Source organism: Pistacia vera, unplaced genomic scaffold (assembly GCF_008641045.1).
Source record: "Pistacia vera cultivar Batoury unplaced genomic scaffold, PisVer_v2 Contig673, whole genome shotgun sequence".
Classification (NCBI taxonomy): domain Eukaryota; kingdom Viridiplantae; phylum Streptophyta; class Magnoliopsida; order Sapindales; family Anacardiaceae; genus Pistacia; species Pistacia vera.
The window spans coordinates 878,531-896,371 of record NW_022196527.1 but is presented as its reverse complement, the minus strand read 5'-3'; the positions used below and the strand labels follow the sequence as shown (position 1 = coordinate 896,371).

Sequence of the window (17,841 nt, the reverse complement as noted above, 5' to 3'; positions counted from 1 at the left end):
GAAGACTCGAAAAATCAGAAAGTTATCAGGATTAAAGTTACATATATATTCATGTAAGGCTAACTGGATGTCGTCATGCAGGAGGTGGATAGCTGATTCGAAGTGACAATGGCTCTTCCGTTGAACAGAAACTAAGAAGTCCTTCATCAATGTTGAATGTGACTAGAGTTTACTGCTCTACAGCCCCACCAGGTTAATAATGAAAAAGAAACCCAACATGAATAAACGAGGACACCACACAGTGGCCCCATCTTTTTTTCAAATGATGGGGTGTCCGGTTAGTTTATGCCCAACCTACTTTTTCTTGGAATAGGCCTCCGTGATTGTGAGTGTAGACCCCTTTCTCTTTACGTACGTTTAGACTGAAGTTTGATAGGCTGATTGATGAACAATTGGCCACTATCTTTACTCTTTAAAGTGATTTTTTCAAAAGGTTCTCTCCCCTCTTTATATCCACAAACATACACGCGTCAAAAGCCCCTCTTCCTAATCCCCCGGCCCACTCTACAACCTTACACTTCCTCAGCTGTCTTCTTTTGAATTTTTGTGGCGTTTCTCCTTATCTCTTCTCTCTCAAGTTATATGACCAAAATTAAGTGCTAATATACCTAAGTACAGACTTGCATTAATTTAAGGATAATTGAACTTACGGATCGAAGTGAAAGTTTAGTAGTATCATTTTCTAATGGAAAATGGGCATACATTTTGGTTGTCATTCCTCCATAATTTAAGGTTGACCTGATTGTTTTTCTTGCTAGCCTTCTGATCATGGAGGAACTGGTTGAGATTTTAATGAATATAGTAAGCCTTTGATTTCAAGCACATGGGCTCCATTATGTATTCACATACTCTTTGCCTTCGCATGAATTCCTTGTTTCTTTGCAGTACATTATTTTCAATCATCCAAGATATGCAGTGTACCATATATTTATATTATCTCGAAGCCGGAAGATAGAAAACACACGCACACAAGTGTGTGTAATATTAGGAAGTAAAGTTAACCCTAGCTAGTTGTGGAAAATTGTTTCTCGGGAATCCTTGTGTCGGCTTAAAGTGGTTCAAGCATTGTGGATAAGGAGCTGGATTTTTCAAAATAAGGATTTTGAGAGTGAAATTTGACGGAAGAAGACAATTTTTTAACAATATGATAGAATTTGAAAAATGCCTATTGGTGAGGAGTCAACCCACCTCAAATTCTATCAAATATTAATGGAACAAGATAGATTGTTTGGAGTTAAACCCTGATGCTTAATTCTTTTCTGCTGCTTAAGTGGATGGATTTGTGGTGCAAATATAGAAATTTGTTTCTGCCCCGTTTGTTCCTCGGGTGTGGCTTTTAGCGTTTGTGATGTGGCCTTTGTCTATGGTTTGCTGAGTTGCTGTTGGTTGGTTTTATATGTTTTTTTTCTTGTGTGAGCTGCCTGTGGGCCGTTGAGTGGCTCTGGTTTGGTTTCGGCGTGATCCCAAGTGTGAGCAAGCTGCTGCTCTGTGTGATTTTGCGTGGTGGGAGACTGCTTGGGCGATGTTGCTTGAGAAGTTGACTGGCCGTTCCATAAATCCTGCTGTACTGCTGATGTATGTGGTTTTGGCTTGTCTTTAGTCCTGCTGTCCATGGGGAGTTTTGGTGCTGTTTTTAGTTAACTGGGGTGCTTGGTTTCCTAGGGGTTAGTGCTTGAAGCTGCTGAGATGCTGTCTTGGGTAGGGGTGTAAACGAGTCGAGCTTTTGGCTTATCGGGCTCGGCTCGTTTACACAATGTTGACTCGAGCTCGAGCCTGGCGGCCTCAAAATTGAGACTCGAGCTCGAGCTCAAGTCGAGCTTGAGCAGGCTCGCGAGCCTTGTCGAGCTCAAGCTCGATAAGGGCTCGCAGCTCATTATCGAGCTCGATAAGGCTCGATCAAACCACCATTTATCCAGGTTTGATCGAGCCAAGTTCCCATTTTTTACAGCAATCTGCCTACGTACAGTATTTCATATTTACATTCAATGTGGAATTAACAGGATATGTTTTGAACATTACAAATGTCTATTACCTTACAAAATCAAAAAACGTTCTGAATATATACAAATAACATTCCTAAGAGATTACTGTTTCAAGTGTCTGGTTCGCGATTTGGGATTTAGGGCAACTGGGATGGGGAACTGAAATTGAGTAATTGATGCTCTGTTTTGATGTATCGTGTTATTTCAAATTTGCACTTTGGTTTTGGGGGGGGGAACTGTCATTTTTTTTAACTTTTTTCACTAAAAAATATCAGTTTAATACCTAATAGTTAAAAAATCACCAAAACACCCTATTAAGTGTACAGTGCTTATCAAGCCGAGCCAGACAGGCTCGCGCCCACGAGCCGAGCTTCACTATTTCAACTCGACTCAGTTAACAAACCGAGTTCGTTCGAGTCAAACCGAGCCTTATCGAGCCGAGCTCTAAACGATTTTTATCGAGCCGAGCCGAGCCGAGCCGGCTCGTTTACAGTCCAGTCTTGGTGCTTTTGCTGCTGACTGCTGTCCTTGGATGTGCAGAGGTCTCTTTCCTTTGTGTCTGGATGTAATTTGTGTATATATGTCAGGCTCTTGTTTTTATTTTATTTTGCTGGACCTGCTTTTTTTGTGCGGCGGGTCTGCTATTTAGGCCTACGCAAGAAGATCGTAAATCCTTGACTTTTTGCTGGGTCGCTGGGTTTGTCCAGGGACCAGGACCCATGATCTCTTGTAAGGCTCGCCTTATTTGGGGCCTCATTCTTTCATTTTTTTTTTTTTTTTTTTTTTAATAGATTACCATTTACCAAAAAAAAAAAAAAAAGGATAGAATTTTGTTAAAAAATAAATTGCTTCACAATTAGGGTTGTGTTGTTGATTGGGTGACTTTATGGATTTGATTTATAGGATTATTTTTTTTTTTTTGATTTCTTTTATATATTCATCTTAAACTAATTCTGAAGAATGGTAGTAGTAACAACGAGATTATGGGTGTAGATTTAAAAGAAAAAGAAGTAAATGCAGGATAATTGTGAAATATATGGGGTTTTATAAATTGATTTTTTTTTTTTTTTTTTTTTTTTTTTGTGTCGATTGGGATATTTAGAAGTGGGGCTTATTTAGTTTAATAGTAGGAGTCAATAGTTCCACTCTTGTATAAAATCACTCATTCGAAAATCAGTTAATAATAATTTAACATTGAAGTCCGCCTTCTTTTGTTTATAAAGATTCAAGGACCATTAACAAATGATATGCGGTAATTCAGAAATGATAATTCATAATTAGAAGGATAATCTCAACTTTGACAAAGAGATATCATGCGATGCAAACTCTCGAATCAAAAGCCGAAGATCAAGTTTTCTTCCTATTCTAAAGATCCCGTGTTTATTTCCAATATTTTAAACTTGTAATAATTGCTATATAAACCAAACCCTAATGTGTTTTAGGGAGACCCTAATATGGCTTGGGGGACAGCAAGGTATACGTATAGAGAAACAACATGCTGAGAAAAGAGGGAATTTGAGGAGAACTTGAATAACTCTTGTCACTTAAATCGCAATACATTTAATACATAACAGTGTACGTAGTTTTGCATTATAACAATCGAACCACTTTAAATACCTTCTTTTGTTCTTTGTGTTTTTTATGTTAATTGTTGTTCATACATAATTGTTTTTCTCATCACTGATCAGTAGGATTGTGCAAGTATCTAATGGTGATTTTAACATTGTCAATCACATACTTGTCGTTGGATTTCTTGTATCAACATTCAACAACAAATATGGACAACATTTAACTTTGCCTATTGAAAGAGAAGTGATTTTTACCAACCCCCCCCCCCCCCCCCCCCCCAATTGCTAGAAATTCCTCTATTATATTTTAAAAATTGTCTTTAAACCCCATTTAATACTGAAAATATCATGCTTAATTAAGTTTAATTAGGGTGTTTATTGTCTCTCCTTTTCCCCCAATTCAAACTTAATTAGGTTTTCGTTTACACAACTTTTTCCCAATTTTTTAATTAGGTTTATTTATTTATTCCTTTTTTCCCAATTTCAAATTTGAAATTTACCTTTTCTCTTCATATTCAAATTTACTCATTGTGGATTACTTTTTCTATAGCTTAAGAATACCTCAAACAAAGAATAATTGAAATTAAAAAAAAAAATGTTTCAATGATTAGAAAATTTAGATTTAGGGTTTATGTGAATTAAAGGTTAATGATTAAACAAAAAATATAAATGAGAATGAGTTTATTTAAGTTGAATTTGTCAAAACAAAAATACATTAAAAATAGAGAGGATGATGATCAATTTGATGGGCCTAAAAATCACTTCCCCACTTGAAATAAAAATCACAGGCCGTATGCAAAAGTACAAACCGTAGATTTCTGGAAATAATAATAATAGAGTTAGCTAATCAAAACTCTTTATAAACTCTATTTTGATTAAAAGTATTAAGCAATTGTTGGTAAACTGTAAGGCCTTTTAATATATTATTATTATAATTGTCATTTCCAAATTATTTATATGTTCACATGATAACAATTGAGATGAATAGACTCTCAATTTATTAACCAAAATCACATACTTTACTTAGCAACATGCCATCACCATAATCCAATAGATTAAACGATTATTATATTGTTGTTTTGGTAGTTGTTAACTAGATAAAAATTCCCTCCTTGAAAGCATTTTCTTTAATTTAAATGACATAAATAGTTATAAAATCTTAGGAGTTAATTTCATTATCTTTTAATAAAATATATTGATATAATTCCTTACTTTTACAAATGCTACACTACTTATTTTAATCGTCTGTTAAATGCTAGACCTAGCTGGGAATATGTGAACATATGGACAACATGGATTTGGAGCCCACCCTGAAGAAATCAATTAAACCAAAACCACATATTTCATTGAATTCTTCCTACCCACCCTAAATTTGATTCCATGAAATTGCTTCGGCTTTCCTACTTCAATTACAAAATCTGCTAGACGCCAAACTTATTCTCAATACTACGTGTGTGGGAAAAATGGGTATCAATTATTAACATAACTTATTTATTTAATATTTTTAGCTGATCTTTTAGTATTTATTCCACTTGACTGAGAATTTTTGTCTGTAATTATGTGCAGTTCAAAGTTAGTTCAATTAATTTACATTCGAAATTCTCTTTTTTACATGATTGAATTGGATAAATTCAATGGAGAAAGGCTTACTTACCAAATATGTCCAACCTGACAATCAAAACAAAACCAATCGGCTTACGCGTGGGAATCCAGAAGCTTAAAATCCAGATACCCAGTTTGGATTCTTCTCACCAATCATTAATTCTACACAATTCATCCCACATTAAATAAAATCACTAAAAATCTTTTGTTTGTTCAAGTGACCAAAGATGTCATCAGCAGCCACCAATATTTTGCACCAACCCACTTACACAACTTTGTCAATTCGCTTTTCTAATCTTCAGTCTTCGAATCCTAGTTTATTTCTTGCATTTCTACCAAAGGCCCGTTTTATGCGGTCGACTTGTTTCCAGAACTATGCCCGAAATGGTTAAAACGTCTTCGTTTAGAGATAGTAGGAGTAGCAGTGATGTCGAGGAAGATGTTAGAGTGCTTGAACAAGAACTTTAATTGATGGGTCGTCTCAGTTGCAGCTGCTCGGCTGGAGTCAACGCTCAATCGTCTGGTTCGATCTTTTGTCTGGAACTTGTCAATATTGATTTTTGCAATCATTCTTTGAATCTTTTATTATTGTTGATTGAGCAATTTTATCATGGAAGGTTTTGATTCGGCTTATTTATGTGTGTGTATTTGAAACAAAGAAACTTTACTTAGAAAGACGTAGATTCAAGTTATGTAGTGTATTGATAAGTTTATTTGATTATTAACAGAGCAAGTGGATTGTGGCTGCATCATTTGGTGGAGTGATTATTTGGAGGCATGATGCTGAAGCTTTGTGGGCTTGATGGGGTCTGTTGTTATGCTATTCTATCAGTTACGCTCAAACGGATTTTAAACCAGAGAGACCTGTTTCCACTTCAAGATCATCCTGGGATGCCATCTTCTCATGCACAATCTATTTTCTTCATTGTCACTTACATTATTCTGTCAGGTAATTGCTTCGTGCGTTTATATTAATCAAATCATATGTCTTTTATGTCTTCTGTTCAATGATGTTTTTGGGTTAATAAATGCTTGGTTAAGTGTGAAGCTTGTAGTCTTTATATAAGTGTATGCTTCCTGCTCCTCAAATTGCAGTGGATAATTTAGCACCTGTAATAGAAATAATATTTGACAACTTCAAGAGTGTTGGCTGCATAAGCGGTGGCAATGTAATTGTCTTCATATGCCAAGTTCCAAAATTCTAAACCATTGAGCTGGTTGATGTTTAAATTGCAACTACACACTGACTAATTTCATCACACTCATTGTGTTTTAACTTGGTCTTACATTATCTGTGATTTAGAAACTACAGTTATGAAGTCTCTAGAAATACATTGGCTCATTTTTCCTGTCGTTTGTGGAAAATTGTGACTTATAATGCAATTCAATTCATAAGAAACAATCAAATATATTTTTTGCAATCCGATATTATTTCTTCCTATATGAGTCTGCCATGACCCCCTTTCTGAGGAAAGGGTGTGTGCATGAGTGTCAATCCCTGGTTGGCTACTAGTGAGTATATTATCACTGTTCTGGATTTGTTTAGACATGTAATAAAATTTTGCTCTACGATCTTGCTTTGAGGAAGCACTGGGTTTAAGTGGAGCTACATTTGCAATCAGTGGGCTTGCCATGGCATGTGGTTCATATCTGGTAATATGATAATTGGCTCCTTTAATGCAGTATATATATGATGGTGATCCTGGTCTCAGTGTTCAAGAAAAGTCTTAGCAGATTCCTTGCTATTATCAGCTGAAAACTGTAAAGTCTACAAATCATGTGAAAACTAAAAATTTAATCTCTTCAAGATCATTATGATTAACAAGTGAACTTAAGTCCATATAAACTTGAAATTTGATTGTTATTGCTATTTGAATTTCTTGCCAGTCAGTACATGGTTGCAAATTCTTCATGTTCATAAACTACAATTAATCCACTAGTTCATCAGATATATATGCCCATAACTAAATATGAAATTTTGAAGTAACTGGTAAGTGGAGAATATTTGTATAATTCTTGATTTATTCACTGCACCACTAAACAACTGTTTCCGTGGTGACAAAACTGTAAAATTTAGAAAAGTTTTATCTTGATTCAAAGTTGAATGGTTTTTAGTCATACCAGCACTAAATGCATGTAATTTTTTCTGGGCAGAAGATAGTGCCCGAATATCGCCATTCGTATGTTGTGAGTGAAATTTCAAATATTTATCATGTGCAAAATCTGGTTGAGCAAATCTTGTGTGATCAAATGATAACTCTATTTTCTTTTCCTTTTAATTTCTCATAATCCTCTAGCTTTTGATTACTAAGAGTGCATATTTTTTTTTTGCAATATCAAAGGGTGACAGAGCCATTTGAATAAGTACATAGGCCATAGCATTTGCGTTTTTTTTCTTTTCTTTCTTTTTTTTTTTTTTTTTAATCTCAAAGTAGACTGCATGTCTGGTTTCTAGAGATGATTAAAGCGGTTACTTGTTAGGTCACGTTGAACCAATATGCATGGATGCATTAATTTCCATAGAATAGACTCGTTTTAAAGTTCATCAATCTTCAACTGTTAACATGCTGTAATGAATTAGTCGCTTATATCTTACTTAATCATCTCTGATTGCAGTCATGGCTAGAGTCTCTCAACACTTCATACAATCAGTCAAGTGGCCGTGGGCGCTGCAGTGGGATTTACTTCTCCACTGTTTGTGTATTGGTATGGCATGCTTTTGTGCTGGAAGCTTATCTTTCCAATTTATGGGTACGGATATAGTTGTTTTAGGGCCGCTGGCTTTTGCCTAGGCTTTGCTGTATATGTGATTCGCAATTGGTTTAGAGATGAAAGATGAAATTTTGTAAATGTATAATCTTCTGCTTCTGAAACTGAGCTTAACTCATACGTTGAACTTTATGATTGTCAGCATGTATATGTACACACATCAGCAATGGCTTTAATATCATTCTTTCAGATCAAACGCGGCCAGACCAATGAAATTCCAGACAGGACCTCACATTAGCTTCCAATATTCTTTACTGTTAAAGGTTTTTGAGCAAGTTAAATTATCCGACAACTTTTGCTGTGGCCAATTAAATGGTTCCAATTTAAAAACACTTGAGCACATGAATTTAGAAACATCGAGTAGTAAACGAAATTGCAACTGGACAATTGTTTCTTGATCTGGATATGGAAAAAATCAAAATAGAAATTTAAAAAAGTAATAATCATTATCTGGTTATACAGTTAGAATGCTATGGAGTAATCTAACTTTCGCCCATCCAAGACAAAAATAAATCAATCTTTGTACAACACACTCAACCATATTGTGTCGTCCCGTTTAAATCTTGTATTGTAATGTCAACGCTAACTTCTGATCACAAAACCTCGACATCTCCAAACTAATTAACTTGTCACAATAATAATACAGATGGTAAGATGAGCTCCATGTAAATCTTTTCTATCATGAATATACTCAGTCTCTAACTTCGATATTTTCTTAGGTACAAAGCACCAAAAGCCTTAGAACCCATCAGAGTGCTGCACACCAGAACACGGATTATTCAGGCTCTTCAGCCAAAGTTGGCAGACTATCTTCAGTTGGAGGAAATAAACACTGCTCTGATTACTAAAAAACCTGAATAGGTAAGAATCGTTCAAGAAGCAGATGGAGACTCTATTTCATTTGATTTCTTAGGCCTTCCCTTCAACAAGGATGCCCTCATTCTTTAGTTTCTCGCTCGTAATCCATAACTCGTCCAATATAATATTCTTAACGCAAAAACAAGCTCTTACTGCTGTTGTGTTATTTCTATTAACATGTACTAGCTGGCATGTTACTGTAATAAAAGCCCTTGATAAGCGACCCTGTTATGAAGAAAACCTCAATATGACTCCGCTTCTGCTAATCATCAACATCATGTAGAAGAGAATCCAATTCGTGGATACAACTTCTACCCTTGAAGCTAGTAACCAACACGAGGTATATATCTTCATTCTGAGGATGGCGCTTATCAGCAGCAACAAATGGATAGACCTGATCCTTACCTTAATCCAAGAACAGCCAGGCTCCTTAATAACCCCCTTTGATCTCATCATCTTCCTTACTTCTGCTGCTTCCTTCCATCTCCCCCTCATGGCATAAATGTTAGCAAGGGTAATTGTGTTCCAGCACAATTTGGATCAATTCAAGAATCTTCTCTGCAGCACGTTTTCCACAATCAACATCACCATAGACCCTGCATGCTCGAAGCAGAGTTGACCAAACAACATCATCCCTTTGATGCGGCATACTTTTGATCATGTTCTCAGCATCACTAAGTCGTCCGGCTCGGCAAAGAAGATCATCATGCAGCCATAGTGTTCTTTAGAGGGTTAATCTGGTATTCCTTACTCATCAGATTGAAGTAGTGGAACCAAGATCAACCAGTCCTGCGTGACTACAAGCGAAAGAACACCAATGAAGGTCACAGAGTCTGGTCTCAACCCAACTCTGGTAAGCTCTAAACAATCAATGACTTCTTTGCTGTAGCCGTGTTCAGCATACCCATTAATCATGGCCTCCATGAGACAATATCGACACATTCAGTTTCATAGAAGATTGTGAAGCTTCTATAATACTCCCACATTTTGATACATGTTGATTAGAGAACTGTGTATCATAGCTGTGTGTTCCAATCCGATGCATAGCACATGGGCATGTACTCTTCCCCTGCTCAAGAATTGCCATATTTCCGCACACACTCACACGCTGGCAAAAGCAAACTCATTTGGATTTGGTCCTTCTCTTCTCATCAATGATAGATACTCAAAAGCTTGTTCTCCACAACTCCTTGAGAATACCCTGCAATTATGGTGCTCCATGAAATATATCTCTCCGGCTCATCTCATGAAATACCATAGAGTTGAAGTTAACTTGCCGCATTTTGAATACATGGTCATGATGGAATTGGCCACTGACAAAGAATTTTGTAACCTAAACTAAAACATGGGCATGTACTGCTCGCCCATAGAATCTTTGCAAGGTCGCTGTGCAGAGATAACTGCAGCAAAAGTGTACTCGTTAGGTTTTACACCTGATTCTTGCTTCTTAAAATGAGTCAAGAGCATTTTCCTCTTGACCCATCTGAACATAAGTTGTTATTATTGTTGTCCACAAACCACATCACGTGTGTTCATTCTTTCAACAAACACAAACCATAGTCTATTTTCCACATTTGTTATACATTGTTGCAAGAGAGTTGGCTACAAATGACTCATATCAAAACCTCTCTTTATTGTTGATTATGAATCTCCCTCCCATAGTTCAAAGCACTTGAATCACACATGCCTTCAATGCAATAGCAAAGTGTATGAATCACACTCAACCTTTGATCTCCACACTCAGAGAAGTAAACTAACCCCTCACTATTATAACCAGCACGAACAAGCCCCGTAATAACAGCAGTCCATGATACTACATTTTTCATTGGCATTTCATGAAAACTCTACAACCTAGCTCAACTTTTCCAATTTTCGTGTACATATCCACAAGGGCACTACCAACAAAACTGAGTTCCACTAAACCAGTTTTAACGGTAAACCCATGTAATGATTCTCCAAAATTAACATTAACATTTTGTGCACAAGCCTTGATTCCAAGGCTAAGACAAAAGGGTCCATGTTCATTTCAGGCTCAACCCACATTCTTGAAAACACCACCAAAGCTTCAGTGGAGTCCATGGCCTTGACATAGCCAGAGATCACAGTGGTCCATGAAATCTCGTCTCGGTGAGCATTTTATCGAACATTTTGCGCGCATCCTTTAAGTGACCTGCCTTGACTAGTTCCTTCAGTTGAAATTGACTTCAACATGTTTACATGACAGGGCAATTGGGTTTTACTTTACCGACATTTGGTAAGTATTTGGAGGCAAGATAAGAAGGTCTCCATGTTCAGTGCATGCAATGGCTGACTAGTTGTAAACAGTCTCCTGATAATACGAGACCTACTGGATAGGACATGGTGTAGTTAGCAGCCGCCATGCATGCCACTTGACTGAAATTTTCGAAAGTTCATTTGAGATTTCAGAGTCCAATTTTAAGCCCTTATGTTTAACAATTAAACCGCATCGCTACCTATCCTGGGCCTATGAGGCCCGTTCTTTACAAAGGTATCCATAACTTTTAATTCTTTTTTTTTCTTTTTTAAATTTCAATAGTTTTTTTTTTTTTTTTTTTTTTTTACAGTAATCTAGATCCACAATCCAATCTGGCATGGCAATGTTCCCCGATTTTGGTACCCATCCCGCCTCACCCCATATGGGGCGGGGAAGCCTCGTTTTTTTTTTGGATAGGGGCAGGGGGCTTTTAATCCCCGTCCTCGAGGATGGGGCGGGTGGTGATGCCTTTCCCCTGCACCCCTCGTCCGGCCTCATATATAATATATAAATTACAAATTATATATTATTATATAATATAATATTATATAATTATACACTTTTCAATAATTATTTCACATAATTATAATTATCCTACTTAATAAACTCATATTTTCCTAATTTCCCCACCCTAAACAATTGAATAAGAACAAACCCTAACTCATATTTATGTATAATTATTATGTTTAAACGATTAATTTAAGTATTGTGTATGTGGACGAAATTAACTATATTTTAGTAATGCTCAAATTAATTTATGTTTATGTAAAATTAACGGCGTTAGGATGACCTCCAACATTACCCTTTGGGCGAGAAAGGGAATCCTGTCATCCCCGTAACAGGGATCGGGCGGGGTGAAGTGATTTTGAGGGCAGGGATGGATTTGTGAATGAGATCTCCACCCCATTGTCATGCCTATCTAATCCACAACCTCTGACATGATAATTCATATTGGTCAGCTTGCAAACAACAGGCAAACTCATTTATGAGCTAACCAATTACGAACTATCACATCAAGGTTGTAAGATTAGATTGTAGACTTAAATATACTCTTTTGTGTTTTTCATATTTAAAATTGTAGTCAAAACCGTTTTCAGAGCAATCTCAATTAGGTCATTACATTTAAGAATTGATTAATGAAAAATATTATTCATATACATTATATGAGACAAATGGAGAACTTACGTCTGAAGTCCAGAAATTTTATTGTGGCCCTGTTCAATATTAAAATCTGTAGCCAGTAGGCCAGTAATTTATAGGGAGAGCGACTTTCCCCACCCAAGGTTTGGTGAAACAACAGTGCCACCCGTCAAGTTTTAAAATAACATTTTTCCACCCTTATCAGGTTCTGTTAATGTTTTTTATTAATATTTGACTAAAAATATGAAAATATCCTTAAATAGTTTATTTCTTAATTAATTTATTATAAATTAAAATTTAGTTAAGTTAAAGTTTTTACTCAATTATTTATTAGTTTAAGTGTAAAGATATATTTTTTTCCTTTGTTTATTTAATTAATTAGGAATATTAATTTTCTATGTTAATTAGTAAAAATAAAAAACATTATATTATAAAAAAGAATTTATAAATTTAATAGATTATTGAATAATAATGATAGGATATTGATAATATTATAAATAAACATTAAGGTTATTTAACTTTAAATAATTATATAACATTAATCCTAACTTTTTAGTTGCAGCTAACAATTTTTTCTTTTTTGACTTTTTAATATTTGATTTTTTGGCTAATTAAAATATAATAAAAAAATTCATAAAGTCAAATATTAAAGGGTATTTTCGTTTCTTCAGTCAAATATTAATAGAACTTAACAAATAGTGGAAAAGTGTCATTTTGAAACTTAAAGGGTGGGAAAGGGTCCTTTCGCCAAAGCTTGGGTGGGAAAATGTCGTTCTGCTCTAATTTTTATGATAAAACTTAAACATCTGTTTGGACAAGGTCTAGTATCACTCAACAAGCCAACAATAAGTTTAAGGTTCTTCAATTCCCCAACAAAGAGTACTCTAAACAATTCAGTAGACAACAAAAGTGCAAGAAATATAGAAATAACGTATAGTGTATGTCCCAGTAAGCCTCCTGGACGAACGACAATCATCTCTAAGAGAGAACCCACTTCCCAAACGTCACCTTAATACGTTTAACACAAACAAGCTCTTGACTAAAACTTAAATATGCCACAAATGCATCTTTTCAGTTCCCAATATGCTTTCCCCTGTTTTTGCCATGCCACTGAGCCCTTCTACTGGCCCTTGCCCTCTTCCACCTCTCCACATTTCTCATTCTTGTGAAAATCTTACCAATTTGATACAACTTGTGAGACTGTTGAGTAATCACATTGGCAGTTGAGGGGCTTTGAGTCAAAACTATATCATATCCATCGCGAAAAGAGTCCATGCCTTCTGTTAAAAGTTGCCAAAACAGGCCTCCTGCTGCTGCACCTCCTCTTTTAGCTGATAAGTATATATGATAGTAGACAGTTTTGAATAGTAAGTCTCTTTGGTAGGTGTTGTAACCTGGATCTTTCCAGGATTTCCCGAATTCTGTCACTAGTATTGGCTTCCGAAGAATGTATTGTGCATCTTGCATATGAGAGTTGAGCCAGTTGTTCAAGAAAGAAAGTTGATATTGATCATTGGAATCAGATAACCTGCTCATGCAACAAAACTGTTAACATTTCCAATTAAAAAAGCAAGGCAAAGCTTTGTTATATTTTATACAGCCATATTAAACTCAAATAATTTTCTCTATGTTTAACACTGCTATGATCTCATTTGTAATTTGTTCGCTTTAAGACACTTAGTTAAGGAAATGACCTTTTTCCTTGAAATTAGTTATTACAGCTTACTGTCAAGTCATAAATAACAAATTTACCATTGATCAGGATATGAATGAACAGTTGCGAAATCAATGCCAGGGATTCGATTATTAGCAATGAAGTCTGTTCCAATATCAAGATTGGGATTGAGCCTCTTCCTTTGAGGTGTTGATTGTCCATAAAATCCTTCTAAACCAACTTCCAGCAAGTGATTTCTGTCTATGGATTTCACATAGGAAGCCATTTCCATTATCCAAGCCTATCATACAAGCACCAATTGCAACAAGTTAAGCATGAATTATGTGATGATAAAAATCAAATCGAAATCATAATGCATTTAGACATAGTTGTTGAAAAAAGAAATTAACTTTCGCCAACTGTAACATTCATAAGTATTGGGGTCTAACCCTCAAGCGATTGGGGGGTAAATGCCAATTAGTGGGGATATGTAAACCCTTCATAACTAATCAAGTAATGATTTGAGACTTCTGATTAAGGGATTGACAGAACTGACACCAGATTTACAAGCAAATCGAGCTTGAAGAAGTTTGAGTCAGGTTGAGAATAAATCAAGCTAAAAGGAAGTAGACTACTAATGAAATGTAAAGTGAAACTAACGTGGTAAAGATTAGATAACCAAAGAAACTTAACAAGAAGAGTGGAGGATATCACTTATCAAACCTGAATGGTCCTTCCAGAAGGATCTGATGTGCACCTGGGCTCATTCATAAGTTCCCAGGCCATGATTGTAGGGTCATCTTTGTAATGAATTCCCGTAAAGCTATTATATCTATTAAGAACAGTCTGCAGAAAGCAGAGATAAAGTAAGATATCCCATCTCGCACACAAGAAAAGGCTAAGAAACTTCATCATGATCAACTGAAACCCTCCATCAAAACCATCATCCAACTAGAGAAGCAAATTTTTATCTACTTTTTTGATTCCACAACAATTTTAGAAACAATATAAAGTTGTTATCCAGAAAAATCACAGGAACAAACAAGAAGAACGAATCTACAATCAGAAAGAGAAGCTAAAATTGAATGATAAATAGACTCAAACTTTGAAAGAATGTAACGAAAGATATATAAACATTATTTTTACTAACCTTGATATGGTTCTTGTAATAACCCTTAACCACAGGGTTTCTAAAGAAATCATCATCAGATGTCAAGTACTGGCCTTGACTTCTAGCCCAGTTCACATACTGTTTCTTCCCTCCAAAACTTTCATAGTTATTCGCTAAACTCAATATCAGCTTAATCCCATGCCTTCTGGCCTCAGCTATCACAAAATCCAATCCCTTCAAATCACCAAAAACAAATCCATATAATCAACATTATCAAGTTTTATGATTAGAAAGAAGAAATCAAAAAGGTGAGTAGGAGAAAGACCTTAAACATTTGCTCATTGTAGGCGCCAGGAGAATACTGTAAGGGTCTGTAACCACCATCACTGAAAGCCCAAGTTCGAGCCACTGTGAGGCCATGGCTTGTAGCTTCATGAAAAGCAGTTGATACTTTGGATCTTTGAGATGGATCAGAAGCTATGTACATGAGCCAGTAGGCATTGAACCCGTTTGCATAGTAAGGATTACCATTCAACAGAAAATGCACTCCTCTGCTTCTAACAAAACCATCTCCCGCTTCAACATGGATATGAAAACATAGGTGGTGGATCAATATGGCCAACAAAAGAGCCAAAGCCAAATGCCTCATCTGTGTTAACTCTTTGTATGCGTTTGTCTGAGTTGAGGAAGGAATGGTGTGGATAAAATATAAGGCTTAGAAAAAGGTAGTGTTTTGAAGCGTTAGTAAAATTAGAAGATGAGGTTTTTAAACTTTAAAGCAGTCATTTTGTCTTCATACAACTGCTAAAATTATATTTAATTTTACACCAATTGATCATCACAAATTCTTTAAATCACTCCATTACAAAAAGGAGGTATTTTAGAATACCTCTTTTTTGTGTTATCTAGTTTCTTCTTCTTCAACCTTCTTCTTCTTTTTTTTTTTTTCGGTTTTTTTTTTTTTAGGGTGTCAATTGTCATCCTCGAACCCGGGTTCTGAAGGCCCAAAACACAACTTTTGAACCACCAGGGTATCAAGCAATTGACAGCAATATCTTTCATTTGGCTCTATTTATTCGGAGATCCTGATATTATTACTCTAAATTATTAAAAGAAAATGAAAATTAGTAATAATTTAGGCAAAGGAGAAAAAAAACAATGTAGTTAATATTGTTGTATTGGTTCTCTCACAAATTTGTCAGCCACACCGACACTCAATTATTTTTATCATAAAATAATTCCTAATATAACATTTTAAATATGTTCTAACTAGGATTTTCTAGGAAATTGGCTTTCCTTTTATATCATGATCTTATACTTTAGTTCCTTTATACCATGATTTTAAAATTTAGTTCTTTATTTTATTTTATTAGAACTTAAAAGAAGATTTAGGACATGATAGTTCAAAATTATTATGAAAATTAAAAAAAAAAAATTGTGGGTCTCAAACAATGAATAAAAGTAGTTACATAATAACTAGAAGAGATAGTTAAATGATGAAGGATGAAGTGAGATAAGTGAAAAACTCAAATAATTTCGATTCAGTATTGTATAAAAGAATAAAGAAATTATTAAAGTTGTAGAATATAGATGGTGTGAGAGTGAGGGTAAGGTTAGTATTAAAGATGTAGGAAAATAAATATTTTGGGTATAAGGTGAGTTTGGATGTATTGTGCAGTCCAACAACAAGACAACTCCATTAATTATTGATAACCAAGTTTAGGAGCAAAACCTCAAAGTTTAGTAAGAACTATGATAGTAACTATCTTTCGGTGATCGAATGATTCAATATGAATTTTTTGATATATCATTCAAAAGGGCTTGAGTTCGAATCTCTTCTCGAGTGTTAATAGGGATAACCACTAAAGCTCTTACCCGATCGACAGTTTTAAAATCCTAAAAGATTAGTTGATGTGCACGTAAGCTGACTTAGACATTTTTGATCATAAAAAAATAAAATAAAATAAAAAACCATGGTGGTGCTAGGCTTCGTGACCACTCAAAAGTTCAAATGGGATGATAATTATCAGAGGTAACCCTACTTCATGAAGGTTTATCAATCACCTTTATCATGGCATGGAACATATAAAATAAAAAGAAGTGTCACTTTTATTTTATGTCTTTATCTAATCAAACCCAACACACGCGGCGCAACCTGTGATGTGATCTAATCCCTAATTTATGGCCCCAATAAGTTGAAAAATGTTGTGGGCAGGGTGAGATCCCACCATTATTTTCTTCATTCAATGTCATAGTGAAGTGCATGTGCCCCTTTCCCAGTCAAATCAATGCTTATTCACACAAACCCAATCTCATGTATTTGTTTTTTATGTCTTTCGCTCCTTACGCAACCCCATTATCCTTGTACACACTCGAAGAACACAATATTTTATCTAAAAGATCTGTCTTTAACTGATTAACTGCACATTTAGAATCCATTTGATTTGAAGGGGAAAAAAAATAAGAGAAAAATTTAACGAGTGGAGCTTGTCTGTTAAAAGTGCGTAAAACCCTTTAATAAACACGAGATTGTCCCACTTAAGCTTTATAGCCGGCAGACGACGGACAAGTTGGTACCATATATGGATCGACTTACTTGGAGACATGCAGCATGGGATGTCTCCTCGTTCACTAAAGACGACAGGAAAAAAGATTTCAAAATCCAAACTGCCCTGGCCCATGGAGCTTATAGCCGATTGGTACTTAGCATACTTCTAAATTAGTTCCATATCTAAATCAACAATGTCACAGACACCGGTGTTTTTACACCGAAATTTTGTACCGGTTGACGTATATGCTGGCTCAACCATCCAACGTATTTTAGCGTTATTAAACTTTATCTAATGAACGGCCGTCCATAACATATGGACGGGGGTCCATTT

General features: G+C 35.4%; 1 protein-coding gene and 2 pseudogenes across 1 annotated transcript; 1 reads left to right on the top strand and 2 right to left on the bottom strand.

The window, feature by feature from the left end:
• The first annotated feature begins 5,536 nt into the window (after positions 1 to 5,536).
• On the top strand, positions 5,537 to 6,883 carry LOC116113110 (annotated as a pseudogene).
• Positions 6,884 to 9,041: 2,158 nt separating this feature from the next.
• On the bottom strand, positions 9,042 to 11,160 carry LOC116113109 (annotated as a pseudogene).
• Positions 11,161 to 12,943: 1,783 nt separating this feature from the next.
• LOC116113008 (mannan endo-1,4-beta-mannosidase 7) lies at positions 12,944 to 15,993 on the bottom strand. Its single transcript, XM_031399140.1, has 5 exons — positions 15,285 to 15,993; positions 14,999 to 15,193; positions 14,572 to 14,694; positions 13,947 to 14,149; positions 12,944 to 13,722 (listed from the first exon to the last, which is right to left on the bottom strand). Exons 1-5 carry the CDS (start codon positions 15,606 to 15,608, stop codon positions 13,266 to 13,268), a joined length of 1,302 nt encoding a protein of 433 aa, XP_031255000.1. The 5' UTR covers positions 15,609 to 15,993; the 3' UTR covers positions 12,944 to 13,265.
• Positions 15,994 to 17,841: the final 1,848 nt, after the last annotated feature.